At 35.4% G+C, this 21,700-nt stretch overlaps 1 protein-coding gene across 1 annotated transcript; it reads left to right on the forward strand.

The window, feature by feature from the left end:
- The first annotated feature begins 2,025 nt into the window (after nt 1–2,025).
- On the forward strand, nt 2,026–16,133 carry LOC118203958 (uncharacterized). Its single transcript, XM_085808245.1, has 3 exons — nt 2,026–2,103; nt 13,078–13,290; nt 15,644–16,133. The coding sequence occupies exons 1-3, from the start codon at nt 2,026–2,028 to the stop codon at nt 16,058–16,060; spliced, it is 708 nt and encodes a 235-aa protein (XP_085664371.1). The 3' UTR covers nt 16,061–16,133.
- Nucleotides 16,134–21,700: the final 5,567 nt, after the last annotated feature.

Here is a 21,700-nt window from a genome sequence, read left to right on the forward strand (position 1 = left end):
CATTTCTTGGTGTTGGCCCGCGGCTTTCATCCGATTTTCGGCCATTTCAGTTCGATAAGAGTTCGGGCGCCAATGTAGAGTTGCGCGCCTCCAACTTGCACGCAAACAAGAGGTGACTGTTGAAAACTGGAAAATAGACAGAGTCTTGCTAAGGGTTTAAGTCCCTTTTTATTCAACTTAAGAAGTTACAATTGCGTGCTCTTGACGCTCGCAAACTACGCCGACCCGGCGGTAAAATAAAGATAAGAACCTGAAAAGAAATAATAACAAGACTCTAACTACGAGGCTCTCTAAAAGTAACTAACCTCACCGCGTTTTACAATACCGCTGCTAATTCAGCAAACTTTGAATATCACGTTGAACGATTAACAATTCTCCAAGGCAAGCACACAGGCCGAAACGCGGGGTTCTTCAATTTCTGGCTAACTACCTCCGCGCTCGTGAAGTAAGAACAGCACACCTCGAACTCGTTTCCTTTCTATTTAACTCAGAATACTTCCGCTGATAATTTGAATCCTTGCGCGTTCTACTAAAATTTACATACTCTGGCATTGGCAGTTCCAGGGGAAAGTAAGGCTTGACAGGAAAGATCGTTTAAACTTAAAATAAATGTTAGTTAAAATAAATATAAACCCTACAAACATATGGACGGAAAGTTAGTTTTCATTCGAATACCAACCCTAAAAATTATATTTTGGATACCACTCGAATTTGTGAACATTTAAGATAAAGTTCCGGCTCAGGATGAATATCTAGCTTTCTACAGAAGAACATTCAAGCGGTCTTTTTTTTCTGAAAACACAAATCCATGTTTCTCACATCCTGTTAAGAGATTATGTTGTCTCTTTTCGAATTAGTACTTTAGGCGGCGTCTTACAATTTTATCAAACAACTTGCTAATGCTACAGGTAAGGGCTATGGGATGGTAGTTGAAAGGATTCATTGGATTTTTCCCTGGCTTAGTTATGGGAATGACTACAGCTTTCTTCCAAGCGCTAGGAAAAATGTGCTACTTCCACAATCGATTGTAAAAAGTGAGAAAGGAAGCGAGTGAGTTAAAGGGAAAATGCTTCAGCATTTCATAACTGACACAACCTAGAAGCGGACTAGATCTTTGTGTTTCGGACAAAGCTGTCTTTAGTTCAAGCATGCTGAAATCACCATTATAGGGTTTCGAGTTGGGAGAAATGAATGGAATGGGAAATTTCTAGGAGTAATGCTTGAAAGAAAGAAATACTGGTGGGTAATTGCTGCCGCTTGCAATGGCAGCAAAAGTCTCACCGACGGCGTTGGAAATTTCTGACGTGTTACTAATCACCCGCTAATCATTTTTTCAGAAAGTGAGTGGTTTTTATATACAGGTATTCGGCATTCCTTTCTAATTCTTTTCCATAATCTTTTACTAGGCTTAAAAGGTAATATTGACGACACATAGGAGTTCCAGGAATCATTCTAGCTCTGCCGTCTTACTCGTCTTTCTTTTGCTTTCTTGAAGACAATAAAATTTAACAAAGTGGACACGAAACATTCCCCCAAGCTTTTCTCTGTTGCCTCAGAGTTTCCTGGCAATCATAATTCTACTATAGTTTTGAGTACGTTGATGTGAGAGGTATAGATCTTGTAGCTGTCTGATTGATTGTTACGTGTAATTTTCTCCACTGCTTCATCGATGGGCACGTTGTTCACCATTAGTTGACTGATCTCAGAAAATGAAGAAAAACGTGCAGGTCTCGGAGTGGATGAGTCTCCAAGTCCAATTAAGACTCAGATCGGAAAATGGTCACTATAATAGGGATCATTTCCGACACTAAATGGTTTGGTTTTCTGAGATTAAGGCAAAGCCTCGAGGGGAGAGATGCTTTCGTGGAGAACGTTCTAAGAGAAACTCGCTTGTATATACGTTACACATGGAGAAAACCACGAAACCGCTCATGGTGTCAGCCAGTTCGGGGGATTGGAACCTCTGACCGAACTACCAGTGTTCACTGACTTTACGGCTTGTCCTCTGGTGGGCCCCGAAACTAAATGAACAAAGTGGTAGAAGTGAAGACGAACACATGGGGAAAGATCAATGACGTGAAAGGTCCTATCAGGGTGATAGAAGTAAGTAGGTTGACCCTTATTTAGTAAGCATATTGAGTGATCCTCAATTAGCTATTCAATAAGTCTACCTCATGAATTTAGATCTTTACTTTCTCGGAGAGGGCTGTGAGCATCAGAATCTCCTAGACCCTAGACGGATAAAAGGGTCAAGCAGCTGCTCTATGAGATCATCCAAATCTCTTTGATAGATGCGGTCATTCGGGGGCAAGTAAACTGAACAGACTGAAAACAAATTACGAAAGCTGATTTTTATAGCGACAGCTTGGAAGTATGTTGTGAAATGGAGAGTATTTGATGGATAGTCAAATGAGACTAGGAAACCAACACCTCCACTGATACAACCACCTACTAGATTATCTCTTCTAGTGAGAGAATACCTCTGAAACGTAGCTTGCTGCAAACGTTTCAGCATAGCATCTTTTATTGCCAAGCACACAGGATGATGGACATCGATGATATAATTGATGTTATCAAAATTATGGTGAAAGCTGCCACAGTTGTATGAAATGAGCGTGGCCAATGTGCTTGATGTTTGGTCTTACGGTGCTACTTTTCGGCTTTTTTTGGAAGGAGGTGTTTAGGGATATCTAACTCCTCATCAAGATCCACATTATCTGAATCGAGGTAATCAGATATCATGTTCTCTATTGAACTATTACTAAAAATCCCAGTTTCATTTACTTGTAGGGCTTATATTTATTTTAACTAACATTTATTTTAAGTTTAAACTATCTTTCCTGTCAAGCCTTACTTCCCCTGGAACTGCCAACGCCAGAATATGTAAATTTGAGTAGAACGCGCAAGCATTCAAATTATCAGCGGAAGTATTCTGATTTAAATAGAAGGAAACGAGTTCGGTGTGATATTCTTACTTCACGAGCGCGGAGGTAGTTAGCGAGAAATTGAAGAACCCCGCGTTTCGGCCTATGTGCTTGGCGGGAAGTAGTGTTAATCGTTCAAGTGAGCTTCAAGTCTGCTGAATTAGCAGCGGTGTTGTAAAACGCGGTGAGTTAGTTATTTTAGAGAGCCTCGTAGTTAGAGTCTTGTCTTTAGTTTCTTTTCAGGTTATTATTTTTATTTGACTGCCGAGTTGGCACAGTCTGTGAGCGTCAAGAGTACGCCATTGTAATTTTTACGTTGAATAAAAAGGGACTTAAACCCTTCACAAGACTCTGTGTTTTATACAGTTGTCACAGTCACTTCTTGGTTGCGTGCAAGTTGGAGGCGCGCAACGTTACATTGGCGCCCGAACAATTATCGAACTGAAATGGCCGAAAACTGGATGGAAGCCGCTGGACAACACCAAGAAATGACAAGCCAGTTAGAAGGATTTGGATACCTGGTCCAGACTTTGAGAGCGTCAATCAAGCCAAACGTCCATTTCGACGGGAAAAATTCGGTGACGGTATTTCTAGAAGGTCTAGAAAACCACTTTCAGCTCTACCCTGTTCCCGAAAGACAAAAAGTTGCCATCGCCTCATCAGCACTAAGAGGACAGGCCGCGCTATGGTGGAAAAACATAGGCAAATTTTTATTAGGGGAAGTTGGAACCAGACATATATATTTGAAAATTTCAAAAAATCGTTAGTAAACGCCTTCCCCATAGTGAAAGATCGCGCACGGCTGGAAGCCGAAGTATATAGTTTCTATCAACGGGATATAGCAGAATTGACGGACTTTATTCTACGAAAAATCAAGCTAACGGATATGCTGTATGGAAAGAAACCCGATGCGGAGATTATTGAAATAATATTACCAAGATTGTTACCCGCTGTTCAAGACTACTTTGAAATTAGAAACCCAAGCACATTGCAGGAACTTTTCGAATTGGCGGTGAAGTTTCAAAATCGCAGAATAGCGGAAAAAGCGAGAGGGGAAACATATTCTCAAAGTACCCGAAGGAAATCTTCAAAGGAAGAAACCAGAAATGGAAATCGCTCTTATGGGGGAAAAAGCTATCAAGCTAACGCATCGAAACTCGAAGGTCAAGGCCCAAAAAGAAAATTTGAAAATAAGCATCCGCGTGCCCAGAAGACACAGATTGAAAGGAAAGCTTTAAACGAGTAGAGGGGCCTGTGAAAGGGAGGGTCCAGACCCCGGAAGTTTAAAAAAAAACCCTCAAATAGACATTTAAATACGGTCATCGTAAAAAACTCACAGCTACCAATTATACAAGTCCTGGTTGGCGATGTACCAGTAGAAGCCCTCATCGATACAGGAGCAGAAGGAAATTTTATGAGTGAAAATTTCTTCAAAAAGAATTTTTATAGGGAACGACTATTTAAAACCAAAAATACGGAAATTATAGCGGCGCAAGGAAAAACATGTCACTGCATCGGGAAATTATCATTAAACTTACAGGTAAAAGAGGAAAGTCTCAAAGTATTAATTTTTGTGGTGAAAGATCTGCAACACTCTATTATTTTAGGTATGGACTTTTTAAGGGCCGCGAGGGCCAAATTAAATTTTCAAGATAGTTCCGTGGTGTTGGAGATGGACCAGAGGGTGGTGGAACCTGTGGAGACACCGCAATTGGACCTTAGCCATCTGAATGACCATGAAAGGAAAGCAATACAGCAAGTGGTGAGTAATTTTTCTCATTTATTTTCAGAAAAACCAGGAAACTGCCAAATAGTGACGGACAAGATTCAATTAAATGCCGAAAAACCTTGTAGGACTAAACCTTACCGCTATGACAAACAAAAAGACGTAATCATCGAAGAACATATTCAGGAGATGTTAAAGAATAAAATAATAACGCCCATAAATAGTGAGTACGCGAGTCCAGTCGTACTATGTAGGAAAAAGAACGAGTTTCCTCCTTCGGATAAAAGGGCTTGGAGGTTTGCTATTGATTACAGAAAACTAAATAGTATTACCAAATTTCCAGTTTACCCTTTGCCGGTTAGAGATCATTAGACAGATCAAATCGACAAGATATATGTCTACTTTGGACTTAACGTCTGGCTACTATCAAATAGCTATGAGACCCGAAGATATACATAAAACCGCGTTTATAACAAAATCGGGCACTTATGCATTTTTACGCATGCCCTTTGGGTTGTGTGGAGCCCCATCAACATTCCAGAGAGCTATGGACATTGTTCTAAAGCCTGTCCTAGGAAAGTCAACCTTAATTTATCTAGATGATATAATTATAACGAGTAGTACGTTGGAACAACATATTAATGATTTAGAACAAGTTTTTAAATTATTAAAAGAGGCCGGTCTTACAATTAACGCCTCAAAATGCAAGTTCGCAACTAAAGAACTTAAATATCTCGGTTATAAAATTTCGCAAAAGGGTATAGAAACGCAAGATTCAAAAATAAAAGCTATTAAGAATTTCTCACCGCCCAACACCGCCAAGAAACTTTCTTCTTTCCTTGGATTATGTTCTTACTATCGATCTTTCATAAAAGATTTCGCTAATATTGTTGAACCACTCTTAGTAATCAAAAGAAAAAGGGCTAAATTTACGTGGACAGCGGAAGCTAACAGTGCTTTTGAAAGATTAAAAGAAGCGCTCATTAATGCCCCTGTTTTAAAATTTCCGGAGGGGGACGAAAACCTGGAAATTGCAGCAGATGCGTCAGACTATGCGGTGGGTGCAGTTCTTATGCAAAATAACCATCCTCTGGCATTATTTAGTAAAACATTGAATCAGACACAAAGGAATTATACAGCTACAGAAAGAGAAACAGTAGCCGTATTAATGGCTGTACACAAATTTCGAGTTTATTTCGGCAAATCGCCAGTAACAGTCTTTTCGGATCATGCGGCTGTTGGTAGACTTTACTCGGGGAAAAACCTAACGCCCAGGTTAATAAGATGGGCTTTAAAACTCCAAGAATATAATATCACAATAAAATATAAACCGGGTAAGGAAAACAATGTAGCTGACGCACTTTCTCCTATAAAACTGGACGATGAAGGAAATGAACTTAAATGCGCTGTGTTGACTTCAAAAATTTTAGATTCTAGAGATACGGTTATTACTGAACTGAAAGCTGATCCTGAATTTGGAAATATCTCTGCTTATTTGAAAGACTCCGAAAGCTTTGAGCACACAGATATCGATGCGATAAGAAATAGAGCAAAAAACTATGAAATAATAGATAATTTATTATTTTATACGAAAACAACAAACGAAAATCTTGAGTATAAGCCAGTCATCCCAGCCTCGCTTCGATTAAGCATTTTGAAGGAGTTGCACGAATAAAAAACAGCGGGCCACCTAGGGGTCAGAAAGACTATAAAAAGAGTACGCGAGGCCGTATATTTCCCGCAATTATACAAAATAGTAACGGCGTATGTCAGGTCCTGCAATCAATGTCAGTTAATAAATGATATTAATTACAGCCCGGCCGGGTACTTAAATAGCATTCGCGCTACATTTCCGAATGAAATTTTAGGCATAGATCTCCTTGGTCCCTTCCCCCAGAGCGAGTTAAATAAAAATCGTTTTCTTTTAGTAATAGTAGATCATTTTTCAAAATGGATAGAAATTGTTCCTCTTAAACGCGCGTCAGCCAAAACAGTCGCAGATGCATTCTTACACAGATACATTTTAAAATACGGTTCACCGATAAAAGTCATTAGCGATAACGGAAAACAATTCATTAGTCAAATATTTGAAAACATATGCAATGGACTTGGCATACGCCATATCAAAATGGTTCCGTATAGACCACAGGCTAACATAGCAGAAAGAGTTAATAAAAACATAGTAAAAATAATTCGCAGTTACGTGAGCACACAACACAAGCGCTGGCATGGCTACATAAATGAATTAGCTTATGCTTTAAGAACGGCACATCATGATACTACGGGAAAAACTCCAGCAGAATTATTCTTAGGCCGAAAATTAATTACGCCTTTAGATAAATTATTCTTTGTGCAACAAAGAGAGCAGGAGTTTAAACAAAAAGATGTGCAAAAGTTGATTGATCAGGCGCTTAAAACCTCGGATACGGCAAGAAATAGGCAGAAACTATATTACGATAGAAAACGCCGTGAAGCAGATTTTAAAGTTGGGGATAAAGTATTGAAGCGGAAATTTTCTTTATGAAGTGCCCCAGACAATTTTACGGCAAAGCTAGCTCCAAAGTTTGAAGGCCCCTATGTAATTCAGGAAATCAAAGGGGTAGTATTATATCTTAAGAACGAGAGAGGGGAAATCTGTAAAGCAAGTCCCGAGCAGGTGAAAAAATACTATAATCCAAATGATTTTGAAATCCTTAAAAGTTTCTTGCAGGACTCAAGTCTAAACGAAATAGAAGGGCCAGAGACAACAACTATTCCACCACCCAAGAAACAGAGAACTGAAGAGAGACCTAGCACTTCTACAACTCGGACGTCGGTATCAAAAAGAAAAAATAATTTTCAAACTCCAGCGTTTAAGAAAAACAAAAATACAGATGCACCGGTTAAAGAAACCGTGGTAAAGAGAAAAACACCACCTACAAAGGATTGCAGGAAAAATTATACATCAAGGAGAACGCGCACACGGCCACAGAGTCAGGTGCCAGCAAGGCCGCCGTTCCGGAAACTGAAACGACAACAGGAGGCACAAAAATACGACGAACAGAAGAAATTCAAGAAGGACTCCAGATCTTAGGACGTCAACACCAGCCGTCCCAGGCAGAAACGCAAAGGCCAACAACCAGACGATTACTCCGTCAAGAGGACGCAAAAGAAAAAGCAACGGGGACGACACTCGGAGATCAATAAGGAGAAGATTGACATCCATGAAACCTCTAACTTGGGATCAATTTTGCCAAAAACGGATGACGGAATTTCAAGCATCGAAAACTCAAAGATAAGTTAAAACCTTCTATAAATTTTTCTTTCTGTTTTGTTCCGAAATGTTATGCATAAGTACGAAGTTCTATGTTTTGACGAAAGTCAATATGTCTCGGTTGAGACTTAGTTTTGTTTTACTTTATTTAGCTAAGGCAAAAGTATTATTTTCTTTAAGTGTAAAAGCTAAAAACAAGCATTTTCTGTTGGTCGAAAGACTAATTCTGTTATGTTAAAGCCAAAATTTGGCCGAAGATAAAAATAACTTCGTATTCTTGTACTAATAAGAATTTTAGTTTCAGTGCCGCCAGCTTGGCGAAGAATGAGTAAAGTAAAAATTTATTTTCTCTTATTCATTTTATGGTAAATTGTAAAAATCATATGTATTAAAATCTTGTAAATGTACGTAAATACTTGAATGTTATGTAAAAGTAGAATTTAGTCTAGAAGCATAAAATTGTAGATGCTAAAAGTGAATGCTTAAAAGCAATGAAGTCAAAATTTAAGTATTAAATTGTAGATAAAGTCATGCTTTAGAGCGAAAGTCTGCATGTTTAAAAATGAATGAGGGGGAAGTTAGAATGAATGTGTTTTGTAGGGTTCTCCACCTACATTTGAATTTTTAAGAATATTAAAGTAGCTCATTGAGTGGTATAATGTCGAGTAAGGTGTGTCTATTTGGTCGTTGAATTCTAACAAATCATGGTGGTTAGGGGAAGTGTTGTAAGACTAAAACACGAATATTCCCGTTTGACACCACACACGGTGGAGAGCCAGGGTAAAGTTAAATTAATGCTTGAAAAATTGAATGAATGTGAATTAAGCAATAACTAAGAAAAACGAATCGTTTAAAAACAAAAATTTATTGTGTCAAGAAAGTGTAAATTATAATGTATGTAGAAAGATACTGATACTTATTCCTTCCAGATGCTGGAAGGAAAGACCAAGATTGATTAATGAAGTCCAGGAAAAGTTGCTGTAAGAAGAGAAAGTTATAAGTATACACAGAATTTTAGTATACAATTTGTTACATAAGATTTTTTTGTGTAAACGAGGTTCTCGACAGTTAGTTCAGAATTAGAGAAACTTACAACAGGTCGTTTGTAGGACCTGCTTCCAAGTTTTCCAAATTCTGGCAGCGGCAAATGTAGGGTTTATATTTATTTTAACTAACATTTATTTTAAGTTTAAACTATCTTTCCTGTCAAGCCTTACTTTCCCCTGGAACTGCCAATGCCAGAATATGTAAATTTGAGTAGAACGCGCAAGCATTCAAATTATCAGCGGAAGTATTCTGATTTAAATAGAAGGAAACGAGTTCGGTGTGATATTCTTACTTCACGAGCGCGGAGGTAGTTAGCGAGAAATTGAAGAACCCCGCGTTTCGGCCTATGTGCTTGGCGGGAAGTAGTGTTAATCGTTCAAGTGAGCTTCAAGTCTGCTGAATTAGCAGCGGTGTTGTAAAACGCGGTGAGTTAGTTATTTTAGAGAGCCTCGTAGTTAGAGTCTTGTCTTTAGTTTCTTTTCAGGTTATTATTTTTATTTGACTGCCGAGTTGGCACAGTCTGTGAGCGTCAAGAGCACGCCATTGTAATTTTTACGTTGAATAAAAAGGGACTTAAACCCTTCACAAGACTGTGTTTTATACAGTTTTCACAGTCACCTCTTGGTTGCGTGCAAGTTGGAGGCGCGCAACGTTACATACTATTTTTTGTTCTGCTTTGCACTGCTATTTTTTTCCTGCGTTAACTGCGTTGGTTCTTTCTTATTTTTATTATTCGTTACAGGTTCGTAGCTTTTTGATGTTCGGATACCAGACATACTGGAAGAGGTTTGGATAGTAACAGATCGAACTGATTTTACAACGCCGGGGGAAAACATATTTATTCGCAGTTTTGAACCTTCGGCTATCTTCCTGGCCTATTTCTTGTCACTTTGGTTGTCTGAATTTCCCTTTACGACTTCCATTTTTAGTATGACCACGGAACCGCTGCATATTTATTCTTGCAATTAACGCACGATGGTTCAGCGGTACAATTGTCCCTATCGCGACCAACCATGGAACATTAGGTGCATGTCAGGTTGCCACCACAGGACATCTTAGAATGGCCAATCTGGCATTGGGAAAATCTGATGGGGCTGGGAATATAAGGTCTTACAGGACAACTAAGGTATCCAGCCTTAATATTCTTTGGCAGATCAGGAAACTATACTGATCAACTGACCTCCCTTACATATTTAGATCCTTCTGGTAGCACAAACATTTTGCTGACTAGCTCGGAAACGAACTCTTCTTCCGAAACCAATAGAAAGTTAACATCGGAGATCATGCCTCAACAAAAGTTTAGTATTTTACGGGATGACACAATAATAGCGGTTTGCCCAAGTTTTGCTAGTTGCAGAAGGGAAGCTGATTGGGTGGCCGAAACTGTGTCAATGAACAAGTCTCCAGAACGGAGACGCTCAACGTTTCTTAGCTCACCAAAACATGAATGGATGTATTTGCTTATCAAGAATACAGAGATCTTCTGAAGATCACTAGAAGGGCTAGGTACAGCGAACAAACGAGGATAGTTTTTATGTTGAATTGCATTTCTTCGCAGTAGCTGTATCGATAGCTTCAGCTGTTGTTTCTGTTTTTGCTTCATCTGTTAGTTGCTTTATAATACAAATTGAAAATTTTTAATTAGCCGTATTTAGAAAAGAAAAGATCCGGTCCGACCGCCCCACCCACCTCGGAGCCCAACAAGGGAACACAGATTCCTAACGGACTAGCCGGACCTATATGAAAAAAAAAAAAGCCTCACAGTCGGCTTTCTCGAAAGTTTATCCTTAAGCCGACACATAGGCCGGGATACCAGTCGATTGACACCAGTGAGCACAACAAAGTGCTTCCCGTTTAGCTGAAGTAGAGGCCAAAGTATTGTGCTGGGAGCAGTACCTACCCTCCTACTACCAAAACCCTCCTTTCCAGAAACACGGGTCTCCATGTACGGCAAACACGTGGGCTGTTTTATCGTCACTCGAAATTAGGCGCAAAGACTGCATAGCATCTGATATTGAGCACCAACCTCTAAAAAGGGAAACATGCATAGAATTTTCTTAATATACAATCGCGATTCTACGACCATTTCGAAATAAAAACTTTGTCTCTCTCTTTCATCCTCCCTCCTTTTCTTTGAAAGCATAATTATTTACTTAAAATTAAGTTTTTTTATTTTACTTTCAAAGCTCGATTTATCGCAGGTGGATAATCAGAAAATATATATCATTTTGATCCAACTGTAAGACTATCTTTTCTTTAATATACTTTTCTGAAAATGATACTCATTCTGCAGCTTAACATTTAAAAAATATTTGAGATAATTTAAGGTTCATTATTTCAGGCTTAATTTAAGGTTTTAGACTTAGTCTAATTACTTTCATTAATATATCGTTAGTATATCCATCACATACATACGAGACCATTTCTTGTGAGTCTGATTTTTTCTGTGTAAAACATCTTAAAAATGTAAGGTCATCTTAAAATAAAGCATGTAATATAAAATTCATTCAGCCGACAATGTTATGTGATAAAATCTTATAAAGAGGACAATATTATCGCTAATTTCCAAATTTTCCCTTTTCTGTCCCTCAATAATACTTTTCAAATTCTGGCAGTTAGATATTTCTTTTGAGTTTTTATTTTAAATATTTTTGTAAATTTGTTTTAGAATCATTCTCTGAAATAAGTGTTACTTTAAGAAGTAGCCTTGTCTGCAAATATTAATTTTTTTAAATTAAAAGTGTAAGATATATATAATACTTTGAAATTTTCTGAGGACAGAAGATTTTGCAAGATATATATAGTTTTTAGTCTGTGTGATTCTTCTCTCTGATAAATTCTTTCACTCATTGGAGTGGGACTGATTAACGTTAGTTTTTGCGCTTAGCTAATATCTGTAATCTAATTATAATTTGTATGCTGAAAAAATTTAAAATTATAAATTATAATTTTTATATGTGTATTTGTACAGTTATATATTTCTTTCAGATGTATTTTCATTTTAGAATAGATGCTATAATATTATTTAAAATGTGAATTACCTCAACAACCACAGCAGACATTTCGAAAATTATTCTAAAACACGAATGCCAGATTTTCTGAATTTGGTGAATTATTCTGTCATCTATTATATCATTTATCAGATTACATTCTATGAATTATGTGGTGTAATGGTCTGGGCAGGCATCATATTTGAAGGCCGCACACCTCTCCACGTGTTTGACAGAGGCTCTGTGACTAGTGTGAGGTATAGGGATGAGGTCTTGGAGCCCTATGTTTGCCTTTTCTGGGGTACAGTGGGCCCCGAGTTCATCTTAACAGGACGATAACGCGAGGCCACATAGAGAGTCTTAAGGCCCGTCTACACGTACCGATTTTATCGGCCGACTTTCTCGCAGAGGAACAATTTTCAGGATGTGCGCATGCGCTAAAAATCTGTCATGTTCTCTGCGACGATTTCAGAGCTAGTGTTCACCGCTCACTAGCCGACGATAAAATCGGCGACTCTAGCCAATTAGATTGCTTCCAGAGATCACGTGCTTTTCTCTCTCATTTTGGAAACATGGCGCTTTTTCGTTGGAGCGAAAATCAAATTTTTCAATTGATTGATTTTTATAGAGACCATGCTGTGTTGTGGGACACAAATAACATAAATTATAAAAATAAAAAGTTAAAGGATTCCCTTATTTTGGTAAGTTATCTTCCCGTTACTTTATCATCAAATATTTTTTTATTCGTGATGAAAATTATTTTATGTTGGTTAAACAAATTACAGCTCAATTTAATACAATATTGCTCAATTTTATTAGCTGATTAACTGATATAGCAATATGATTACAGTTTTCAGAACTGTATTAGTTATTAAACTATACCGATAGTATTTTTTAATATTCAGTATGATATGCTATTTTAAGATTTTGCATATTTATATTTCTTATTTGAAATTTTTGTATTGAAATTACACTATTCCTTTCTACTATAGTAATCTTTATTCTGTATTAGTACTTTTTACTCATATTGTTGCGGTTTTCATAACATTATTGTCTATTTATTTAATAGTAAAGGTTATCATTTAAAGCACAGTAGTTATTTACTTTTTCTGAAGCATGGTTATTTTAACATTTCAGGACTTAAGCACACAAATATGCGTTCCAGAAAATGAAATTAAAAAAAAATGGAGTAACCTGCGTACTCAATTTACAAAGGAGAAACATAAAGAGAAAAAAAATTATACATCTGGTGCGAGTACTGCCATGCAGTACAAATCGGCATGGCAGTTTTACACATCGTTACAATTTTTAAGTAATGTCGTGTCCTTAAGGAATACTGTGACTTCTTTGGTAAGTGATTACTTTTTAAATTTATATAATTTGGCTTATAAAGTAAATAATTTCCCTTTACTATTTGAAAATTTATAGAATTGTTTTTAATATAGGCAAAACTATAACAGTTTTTGTGATAAATAAAATAATATTGTTATACATACTTAGCTGTGTAAATTATATTAGCCAAATCTTCAAGCTCATGCAGCAGATGGGTCATCTGCAAAAGTTCACACTCACAGCAATTTCTATATAACTTCAGTACAAAAGTATTATTTTATTTATCCTTTTACAACTATGTGTGCTATTTAATTTCTTAAATGAAATCTTTATATTTAAAGACTATTCTTAAGCTCATTTACTTAAAAATAATCCCATTTCCCATTAAAGTATAGGTGCAATAACCATTAAAGTATAGGTAAAAGTAGATAGGACCAGGGCTTAATTTCTAAAATCAGAAGTGTCAGAGTTAGTAGAAGTTATATTTTGAATTTATATGAAGACCTAATCTTTTTTCCAATGAATGATATTCTATTGATAATTTCCAAAATAGCTGAGCAGTAAAACTGCTAAATAACTGGTAATTTGACCAGTGTTCGAATGCCAGCAAATAAGCTGACTGTAAGGTTGGTTTTTGTTTTTTCCTATGCAGAACATGGATACGAGCCATTTTACCCTAAAAATTCTTCTATGAAGCATTCCTCTCTATAGGCAGATAGTCCTTGAATTGCGTTGTCTTAATCAATTAGTCTAACATCCAGAAAAGCATATGTAATTTATTTTGAAATGAGAGTTAAGGTACTTAAATTTCTCTTCGTAAGTCTATTTTGGTACTCATGTATTAACACAACCACCTTGTCACATATTTGGTGGTCTTTATAAATGTAAAGGTAAAAATTACTTACTGGTACAAGTTAGTGGTTTTTATGACTTTTTTTTAAAAAAACCACTCCCAAATATCTGATAGTAAGTCAGCAAAGTATTATCGACCTACCGAAAAAAGCCGAAAAATCTAAACATGAATTTTAATTATTAAGTAAAAATTATATGATACATTAAAAAATAGGTTCTTTCATGTTATCACAAGCACTTTAGTACAAGCTCTTTTAAATTTCCAGAATGTGCTAAAATCTGTCGACCATGAGCATAACAATACTTTAGGCAACCATGCTCATAAACATTCCTTCAGTCAAGCAACATTACCCTCATTCTTTTTCATTTATAAAAATTTGCCAAACTTGAGGTGATTACGCTAATATGTTAAGTACTAAAAAATAAAACACTTATGAATTTGCAAAATACTTCTCTAACTTTTAGCGTTATTCTTTTCTCCATGTACACAGTGATCTGTTTTCACTTAAAAAACCAATAAATTGCATAAACTTGTACTGCACATCAACTGTTTACCAAACACATCTCATCGCTGTTTGCATTAATGGTTTTGTGACAAAATACTATATTCTGCAGAATTTTTACTGCAGTTTCTTCCATTGCTGGCAGATTCCACAAGTGATATTTTAAAAGTAAGTTAAAGGTTCCCAACTCTTAAAAAAAAATTACGATGTCTGTCAAAATCATTAGAATTCCAAATACAACAAAAATAAACAATTGAAACATTGCTTGACTGAAGGATTTTTATGAACAAGGTTGCCTGTGAAATTTTTATAAGCAGAGTATGGCAATTTTTATTAAGGTGGTTGAGATAATATGTGACTACCTCTAATTTTAAAATATTAATAGAGAAACATGAATTCTTATTGCATTTTAAGTAATTATTACTATCAAAATCTTACTCATATTGTTCAAGTTTTTACAAGTAAATGAAGTCCAACTCCGCTTCACATTGAAAAGTTATAAAAATATGGGATGTACATGCACAGATACTGTTCTTTTAAAAACACTCAAATTATTTCTTTTTACTGTAGTAATTATTAGCTTTGCTTTCTTCTCAGTTTATATATATATATTTGTAAATTATATATATATTTATATACCATTTTCAATGATAAACTTATATTCACAGCTAAATCAGACATAAGTTAGTCAATATTTTGTTACTTTTAACATACTTAAACATAAGCATTAACTTCTTATATATTTTCTTTTAAATATATGTATTGCATGTTTTTATTGATACCAAATACGCTACAACTTAGACAGCAGAATTACGAGGTTTTTTCGTATTCTTATTCAAGATATTTGACTATTCAACTTTGATATCTCTTGAAAAATCAAGCTTAGGAAATATATTCATTATCCTTATAAATATTTATTTCTGCATGTTTTCCCATAGCTTGTTAATTATGATTTGTTATATATGAATGAATGATAGCTGTAATAGTAAAAATTAAAGTGTTATTTTAATTTTCAGGATTTTAATGATACTAGTACACAAGAAAGAAGTGCAGAAGTTACCAGTCATTCTGAGGAGATGTTTGACATGAACGATTTTGAAGACACTGAAGAGACACAGAGAGAACTATGTCATACACAAACACTACCACAGCTAAAAAGACACACATCAAACACTACAACTTCAAACAAAAAACAGAAACACGATCACATTTACACAGCAGCCACAACAACACTGGAAGAAATTTCTACAATATTAAAATCAAAAAACACTACTCCAAATACATTTACACAGTTCGGTTCCTTTGTTGGTTCCGAACTAAGTCTAATCCGTGACCCTCAACTCCTCACAGACACAAAATATAAAATATACCAAATTCTCACAGATGCACAGACAGAACAAAATGTATTAGATTCCATGAACAACACAGAATAAATAAGAAACTTAGATATATTTATTACTTACCACATTATTTTGTAACATAAAATAAAAATACTTATAAATAATCTTTATTTCTTTATCTTTTATTATAACACATATTGAGAAATCAGGGAACATAAATTGAATAACATATATTGAGAAATTAATAATATTTTATAAATTTATCTTGCCATGCAACTTTTCCTTCATTATTTACATAATCACAAATTTTTTCTCGCATTAGCCTTGCTTCAGCAGACCCTGTGTTATAACCATTTTGTTTACACAGGGATTTCATCTTACTTAGCGATTCCTCATTTCGCCATGATCCAGGTATAAAATTAAAGTCCTCATCTTCATGATCGATTAGTTCTCTTGGTGTATACAATTGCCTGGACGTCTTTCTCGTAGAAAGTTATGCAAACAGCAACATACAGAAACAATTTTATCAACTGTCGCAGGAGGCAGCTGTATTGGTTGCATCAAGATACAAAATCTATTTGATAATATCCCGAATGCATTTTCAACAACACGCCTTGCCCTGGACAGTCGATAATTGAAAATCCTTTGCTGAGGAGAGATATTTTTACCAGGATATGGCCTCATCAGATAACATTTCAAAGGAAACGCCTCATCTGCAACCATAAAATAATTCACAGGCTCACTACCTGGAATCAAAGGTGTTGGGCTGGGCAGATCAAGCAAGTTATTGTCTAGCATCGAAAATAAACTTGTTTGGGCAAAAACTCCTCCGTCTGATATTCGTCCATTACATCCAACATCAATAAATGTAAATTTATAATCTGCATCAACTGATGCCATCAGCACAATGCTGTTGAAACTTTTATAATTGTAAAAAGTGCTGCCACCCCCTGCTGGTGCTTTTATCATAACGTGTTTTCCATCGATGGCACCAACACAGTGTGGCAGGTTCCACTTTTCAGCAAAAGCTTCTTCTATGGCTTTCCACTCCTGAGCAGTGTTTGGTGTCTACGAAATGAGAAAATAAGTATTAATTATGAAACTGAAAAAAGGATGCGAATACAAAATATAAATGCAGAAAATGCTATTTAAATATTGGCAAATAGTAAAATCAAATATTTTATCAACGAATATTAGCTACTCATTTGTTATAATAAAATTCACATCAAAGAAATAGATAAAAAAATGTGCTTATATATTTTGGTTGTGTTCCTATGTTTCACTTTTTATCTAATTTTCCCCCATTTTTTCTCTCTTGTTTTTGATTAAGCTACACCATAGATTCTATTTAAAGTTTTTAAAGTAATGAATGTGTCAGATACAATAAATGGAATTAAAGCTAAGTGACTGTGGGTAAATGAATGTTTTTGATCACAATACCCATACAGACAGAAAAACTGATAATTTTTGGAAAATAAATGATTAAAAAATAAGCTGTTGTTGTACAAACAATAATACAATAAACAAAAAGGGCTTATGCTTGTTTGTACACAGAAACAGAATTTTCATTTAAACAAGATATTTAAACATTTTATAACTGAATATATATGCTTCTTAATTTGAAGAAAACTCAAAACTAAAAGTGTCTATTGAAGAATTTTGGATGAACCCATAGGTGGTCAATTTAGCAGATTCATTATGTGTTTTATACAGGGTTGATACTAGGTTGTCAATTTGCTGTCCAATGCAATCTCTGCAGTTCCTACATTCTATTGCTAGATGCCTCCCTAATTATAAAACAATGTTTATTATGATTTTTCCAAAATCAAATAATCATATCTCTTCTTATAAATGAAAATTTTATTTAAATATACTGAAAAGCATAAACAACATTATGACAGACATTCCCATTGAAAATGGTTCATTCTAGAATTTGAGTCAAATTATAATCTAGAGCATGGACCAACAAACTGGTGCCTGCAAAAGAATTGTAAAATTTTAAGAAGCTGACGAGATATTTTAATGTTGAGTGGGAAAAACAATTTCATTTATAACTTAAAATTATTTTCTTAAACTGTTGGTCGCGACCCCCATAGGAGGTCGCCAAAACATTTTAGCAGTTTTTGATAATCCTTTAACTTATTCCAATAATTTTACAATTACCAAATATTTTTACACAATGTATCTGAAAATAGATAAAGATAAGGCAATGCATAAAGTTCTCTTTCTAACTGAACAAAAATCTGATTTTGCGAATTTAATTCATAATAAGTTATGGTTACAAAAGCTGCATTATTTGAGTGACATATTTGAAAAACTAAATGATCTAAATTTGTCGTTTCAAGAAAAAGGTTGCAACATAGTCATATTCAAATTAAAAATTGATGCTTTATTAAGAAAATGACCATATGGAAAAAGGGTTTGTTAGAAATGTTTGTCGCAACAACTGAATTTGTAAATGAAAATGATGAACTAGATAAATCAAAAAGATGATGTCTTGAGAAAAACTTTAAGAAATATTTCCCTTCAAATTTTAGTGTCAAAGAACTAATATGGATTGTGAAACTATTTAGAATTAATATGGAAAATATTACTCATTTCCCATTAAAATCACAAGAAGAACTTGCTGATTTATCAAATAATTCGGGATTGAAACTTTATCTTTAATACGAAGTCTTCAGAAGATTTTTTGCTAGCAATTGCAAAAGATTTCCAACAATTTCCGAAACTGCCATAAACTTTTACCTTTTTCTGCAACATATTAGTGAGAGACATTTTCATCTCTAACCACCATAAAATCAAAAGTGTCAATCAAAAAAGTTTAAAAAGCCCTGATTTATTACATGGTAAAAAGTGCATGCTTATGCAACTGAAGTATAATGGTTAGTGTAAAATATAACTTGGAGAGACATTTCATCAGTACGGTGTTTGCATAACATTTTCAAGAGAATGTTACATGAGTAATGAAATTCCAATTGCTATACTAAATCTCTCTCTGCTAGTACTTACAAAGAAAAAACTCAAAGTTATCCGTTATCCAGATACCCCAATGCAACTATTATTTTATGACTTTAATTGTAAATAGGTTACTTAAATTTAAATATCGCAAAGCCTCGAGGACTATCTGTGTAAGAGGAGGGATACCTTCGTAGAGGCCTTTCTAAGGGAAACTAGCTCATATTTATGTTACACATGGGGTAACCACAAAAACCAACCATGCAGCCAACCTGTTCGCCTGGGACGGAACCCAAGCCAGGTCGAACTACCAGTATTCAGTTGTCTTAACCATTCAACCACTGGTGGGGCTCTTAATTCTAAATAGAAAATTATACATTGCACTCCTGTAATACTCTTTTTAAATGAATCACATTTCAAGGAAAACAAGCTCTAAAGTTAATTCAATATTACAAATTTGAGAAAAATTCAACTTAACATTAGTATCCTGATCCTGTAAAAATGAACATTTTTTTTTTTAAAATTAAAAGGTCATGATGTTGTTGTGAATTATAAGACCTCATATGTAACATTGATATATTAAGTTTTAACTCACCTTTATGTAATCTTGCATGCATTCCCATAAAGCATCCAATACTTCTGGTATCACTCTTGACAATGTTTGTTTAGGTATTCTAAACAAATACTGTAAATTTGAATAGGAACACCCTGTAACATAATAAAAAACTTAAAAAATAAATTTATTAAAAATGATGTAGTGATATAATTATGATATTTATTCATTATAAATTTCTCAAAATTTAAAAAATTGTGGTTAAAATTATTGTTTGAATTTGTATTTCAATTTTTGTGAATTTGATTTATTAATTTTATAAAAATTAATTGATTTTTTTCAATAAAATAAAAATTAACTTACCACCAGCTAGAAAGCGTAAAGTAACATGCAGCCTCTCAGATGGTGAAATTGCACAACGCATAATCGTATCCTGTTTTTTAATTTTGCTGCTCACTAAGTTTAATAAATAATCAAAATCGCACGGCATCATTCGCAAATACTTTCCAAATTCCACCCTGTCTTCAAAACGCAGCTCTTGGAACAGGGTATTATGGGCTCCATGAATTTCTCTGCGTTTCATCCAATTTCTCGTCCAAATACGCTTTCTTTTTTCTTCTTCTGCAGCAGCAGCAGCGAGGATCAAAATCGCAGATGTTGCTACAGTAGCAATTAACGGGAAATCTTCATCCATTTTTATTATTGTCGCCTAAATTCACTCCCGCACAGTTTTGTTTTCACAGTTGTTGATAGTGTGACGCTACATAGGGCGGGAATTCTTCCTCGGACAGTGATTGGTTAAGGCATTTCCTGTACCGACGACAAAATCGTTGCGTGTGGACAAGCAAGCTCTCGCAGATAAAATCGTACGAGAAAGTCGGCCGATAAAATCGGTACGTGTAGACGGACCTTTAGACTCTCTGGTCGACGAATTTCTCGAGAGTGAGAATATTCGCCGGATTGATTGGCCAGCCAGGTCTCCAGACCTCAGCCCTATAGAGAATGTCTGGGACGCTCTGGGGAGGGCAATTGCAACTCGCACCCCCCTCCAAGAACCATCCAGGAACTGAAAACAGCGTTGCTGAATGGGTGGGACTAATTGCCACATGCATTGATAAATTGCCTTATTTCCAATATGACATCACGCTGCAAGGCCTGTATGGCTGTAAGAGGGGACCATACCCCTTATTAACTATTTCTTTTGCGTCTTCTGCAACCGCTGTTTCAGACCTTCAGACTCCCATGAGTGTTACACACGAACAACATGTGTGTCTATTATAACTGCTGAATATTTATTTTGTTTATATTATATCAACCTATGTTCACACCAAATTTTATTAAAATCTGTCCAGTAGTTCTGGAGATCGTAGATCAAATATGAAAATTCTTTTAATTTATTTCACCAGTGTAGATTGAATGCATAAGTCCGATAAAATGTTAATAAAATTTATTCTTATCAAAAGAAATATAAGAGCACGCTGGAATTTTCCTCAGAGAAATTCGCACAAGTGTTCACAATATCAGGCAGTAATAATCAGAAAAATACAAATATATTAAATAGAACGAAATTCGCAGCGCGATGTTGAGGGGGGCCAGACTTAAACGTAGGATTTTCTTGCGACACGGTCTTCATTTTAGTTTGGGTACCGGTTCAGAGCCTAGCTTGTTTTGGTAACATACCCTAAGTAAAGACTTAAGCGACTTATCGCTATGTCTAGATAAGCAACCAGAAACGTACTAAAGGTGTAAAAGACCTTTTTATTAAAAACTCAAATAAGTTGAACAGAAGACACTCCCAGTGCTTATAAACCAGCTAGCATTTATGGTGTGAATTCAAAAAGTAGGGTTTTAAATTAAAACTAAATCTAAGCCTTTATTAGCCAAAGGCTAGTCAGAGATATTTAAAAGCGCAAGTTGGCTCTAAACCTACACCGGTGTAACAGCACCATCTGCAAGAATCACGCAACGCCGTAACTAAGAATTCTATCTTAGAGGATCAACAAGTAACGTTGCGTTCAGCAGGCGGAGCATGCTCTGACTAAAACAATCTTAAACCCTCACTTAAGTACACGCAAGCTAAATTTGTATTCTGGCAGGTAAATGGAGAGAAAAAAGTCACAGTTAAGATTAGTAACGTAAAATAACTGGATGATTATCATAAATATTTTACAACTTTCTGAAATATCCGGCGGTAAAACTTGTTTCACAAAACAGGAGATGCAAAA

This window comes from Stegodyphus dumicola, chromosome X1 (genome assembly GCF_044657685.1).
Source record: "Stegodyphus dumicola isolate Sdum_Otavi_A_Nest chromosome X1, ASM4465768v1".
NCBI lineage: Eukaryota > Metazoa > Arthropoda > Arachnida > Araneae > Eresidae > Stegodyphus > Stegodyphus dumicola.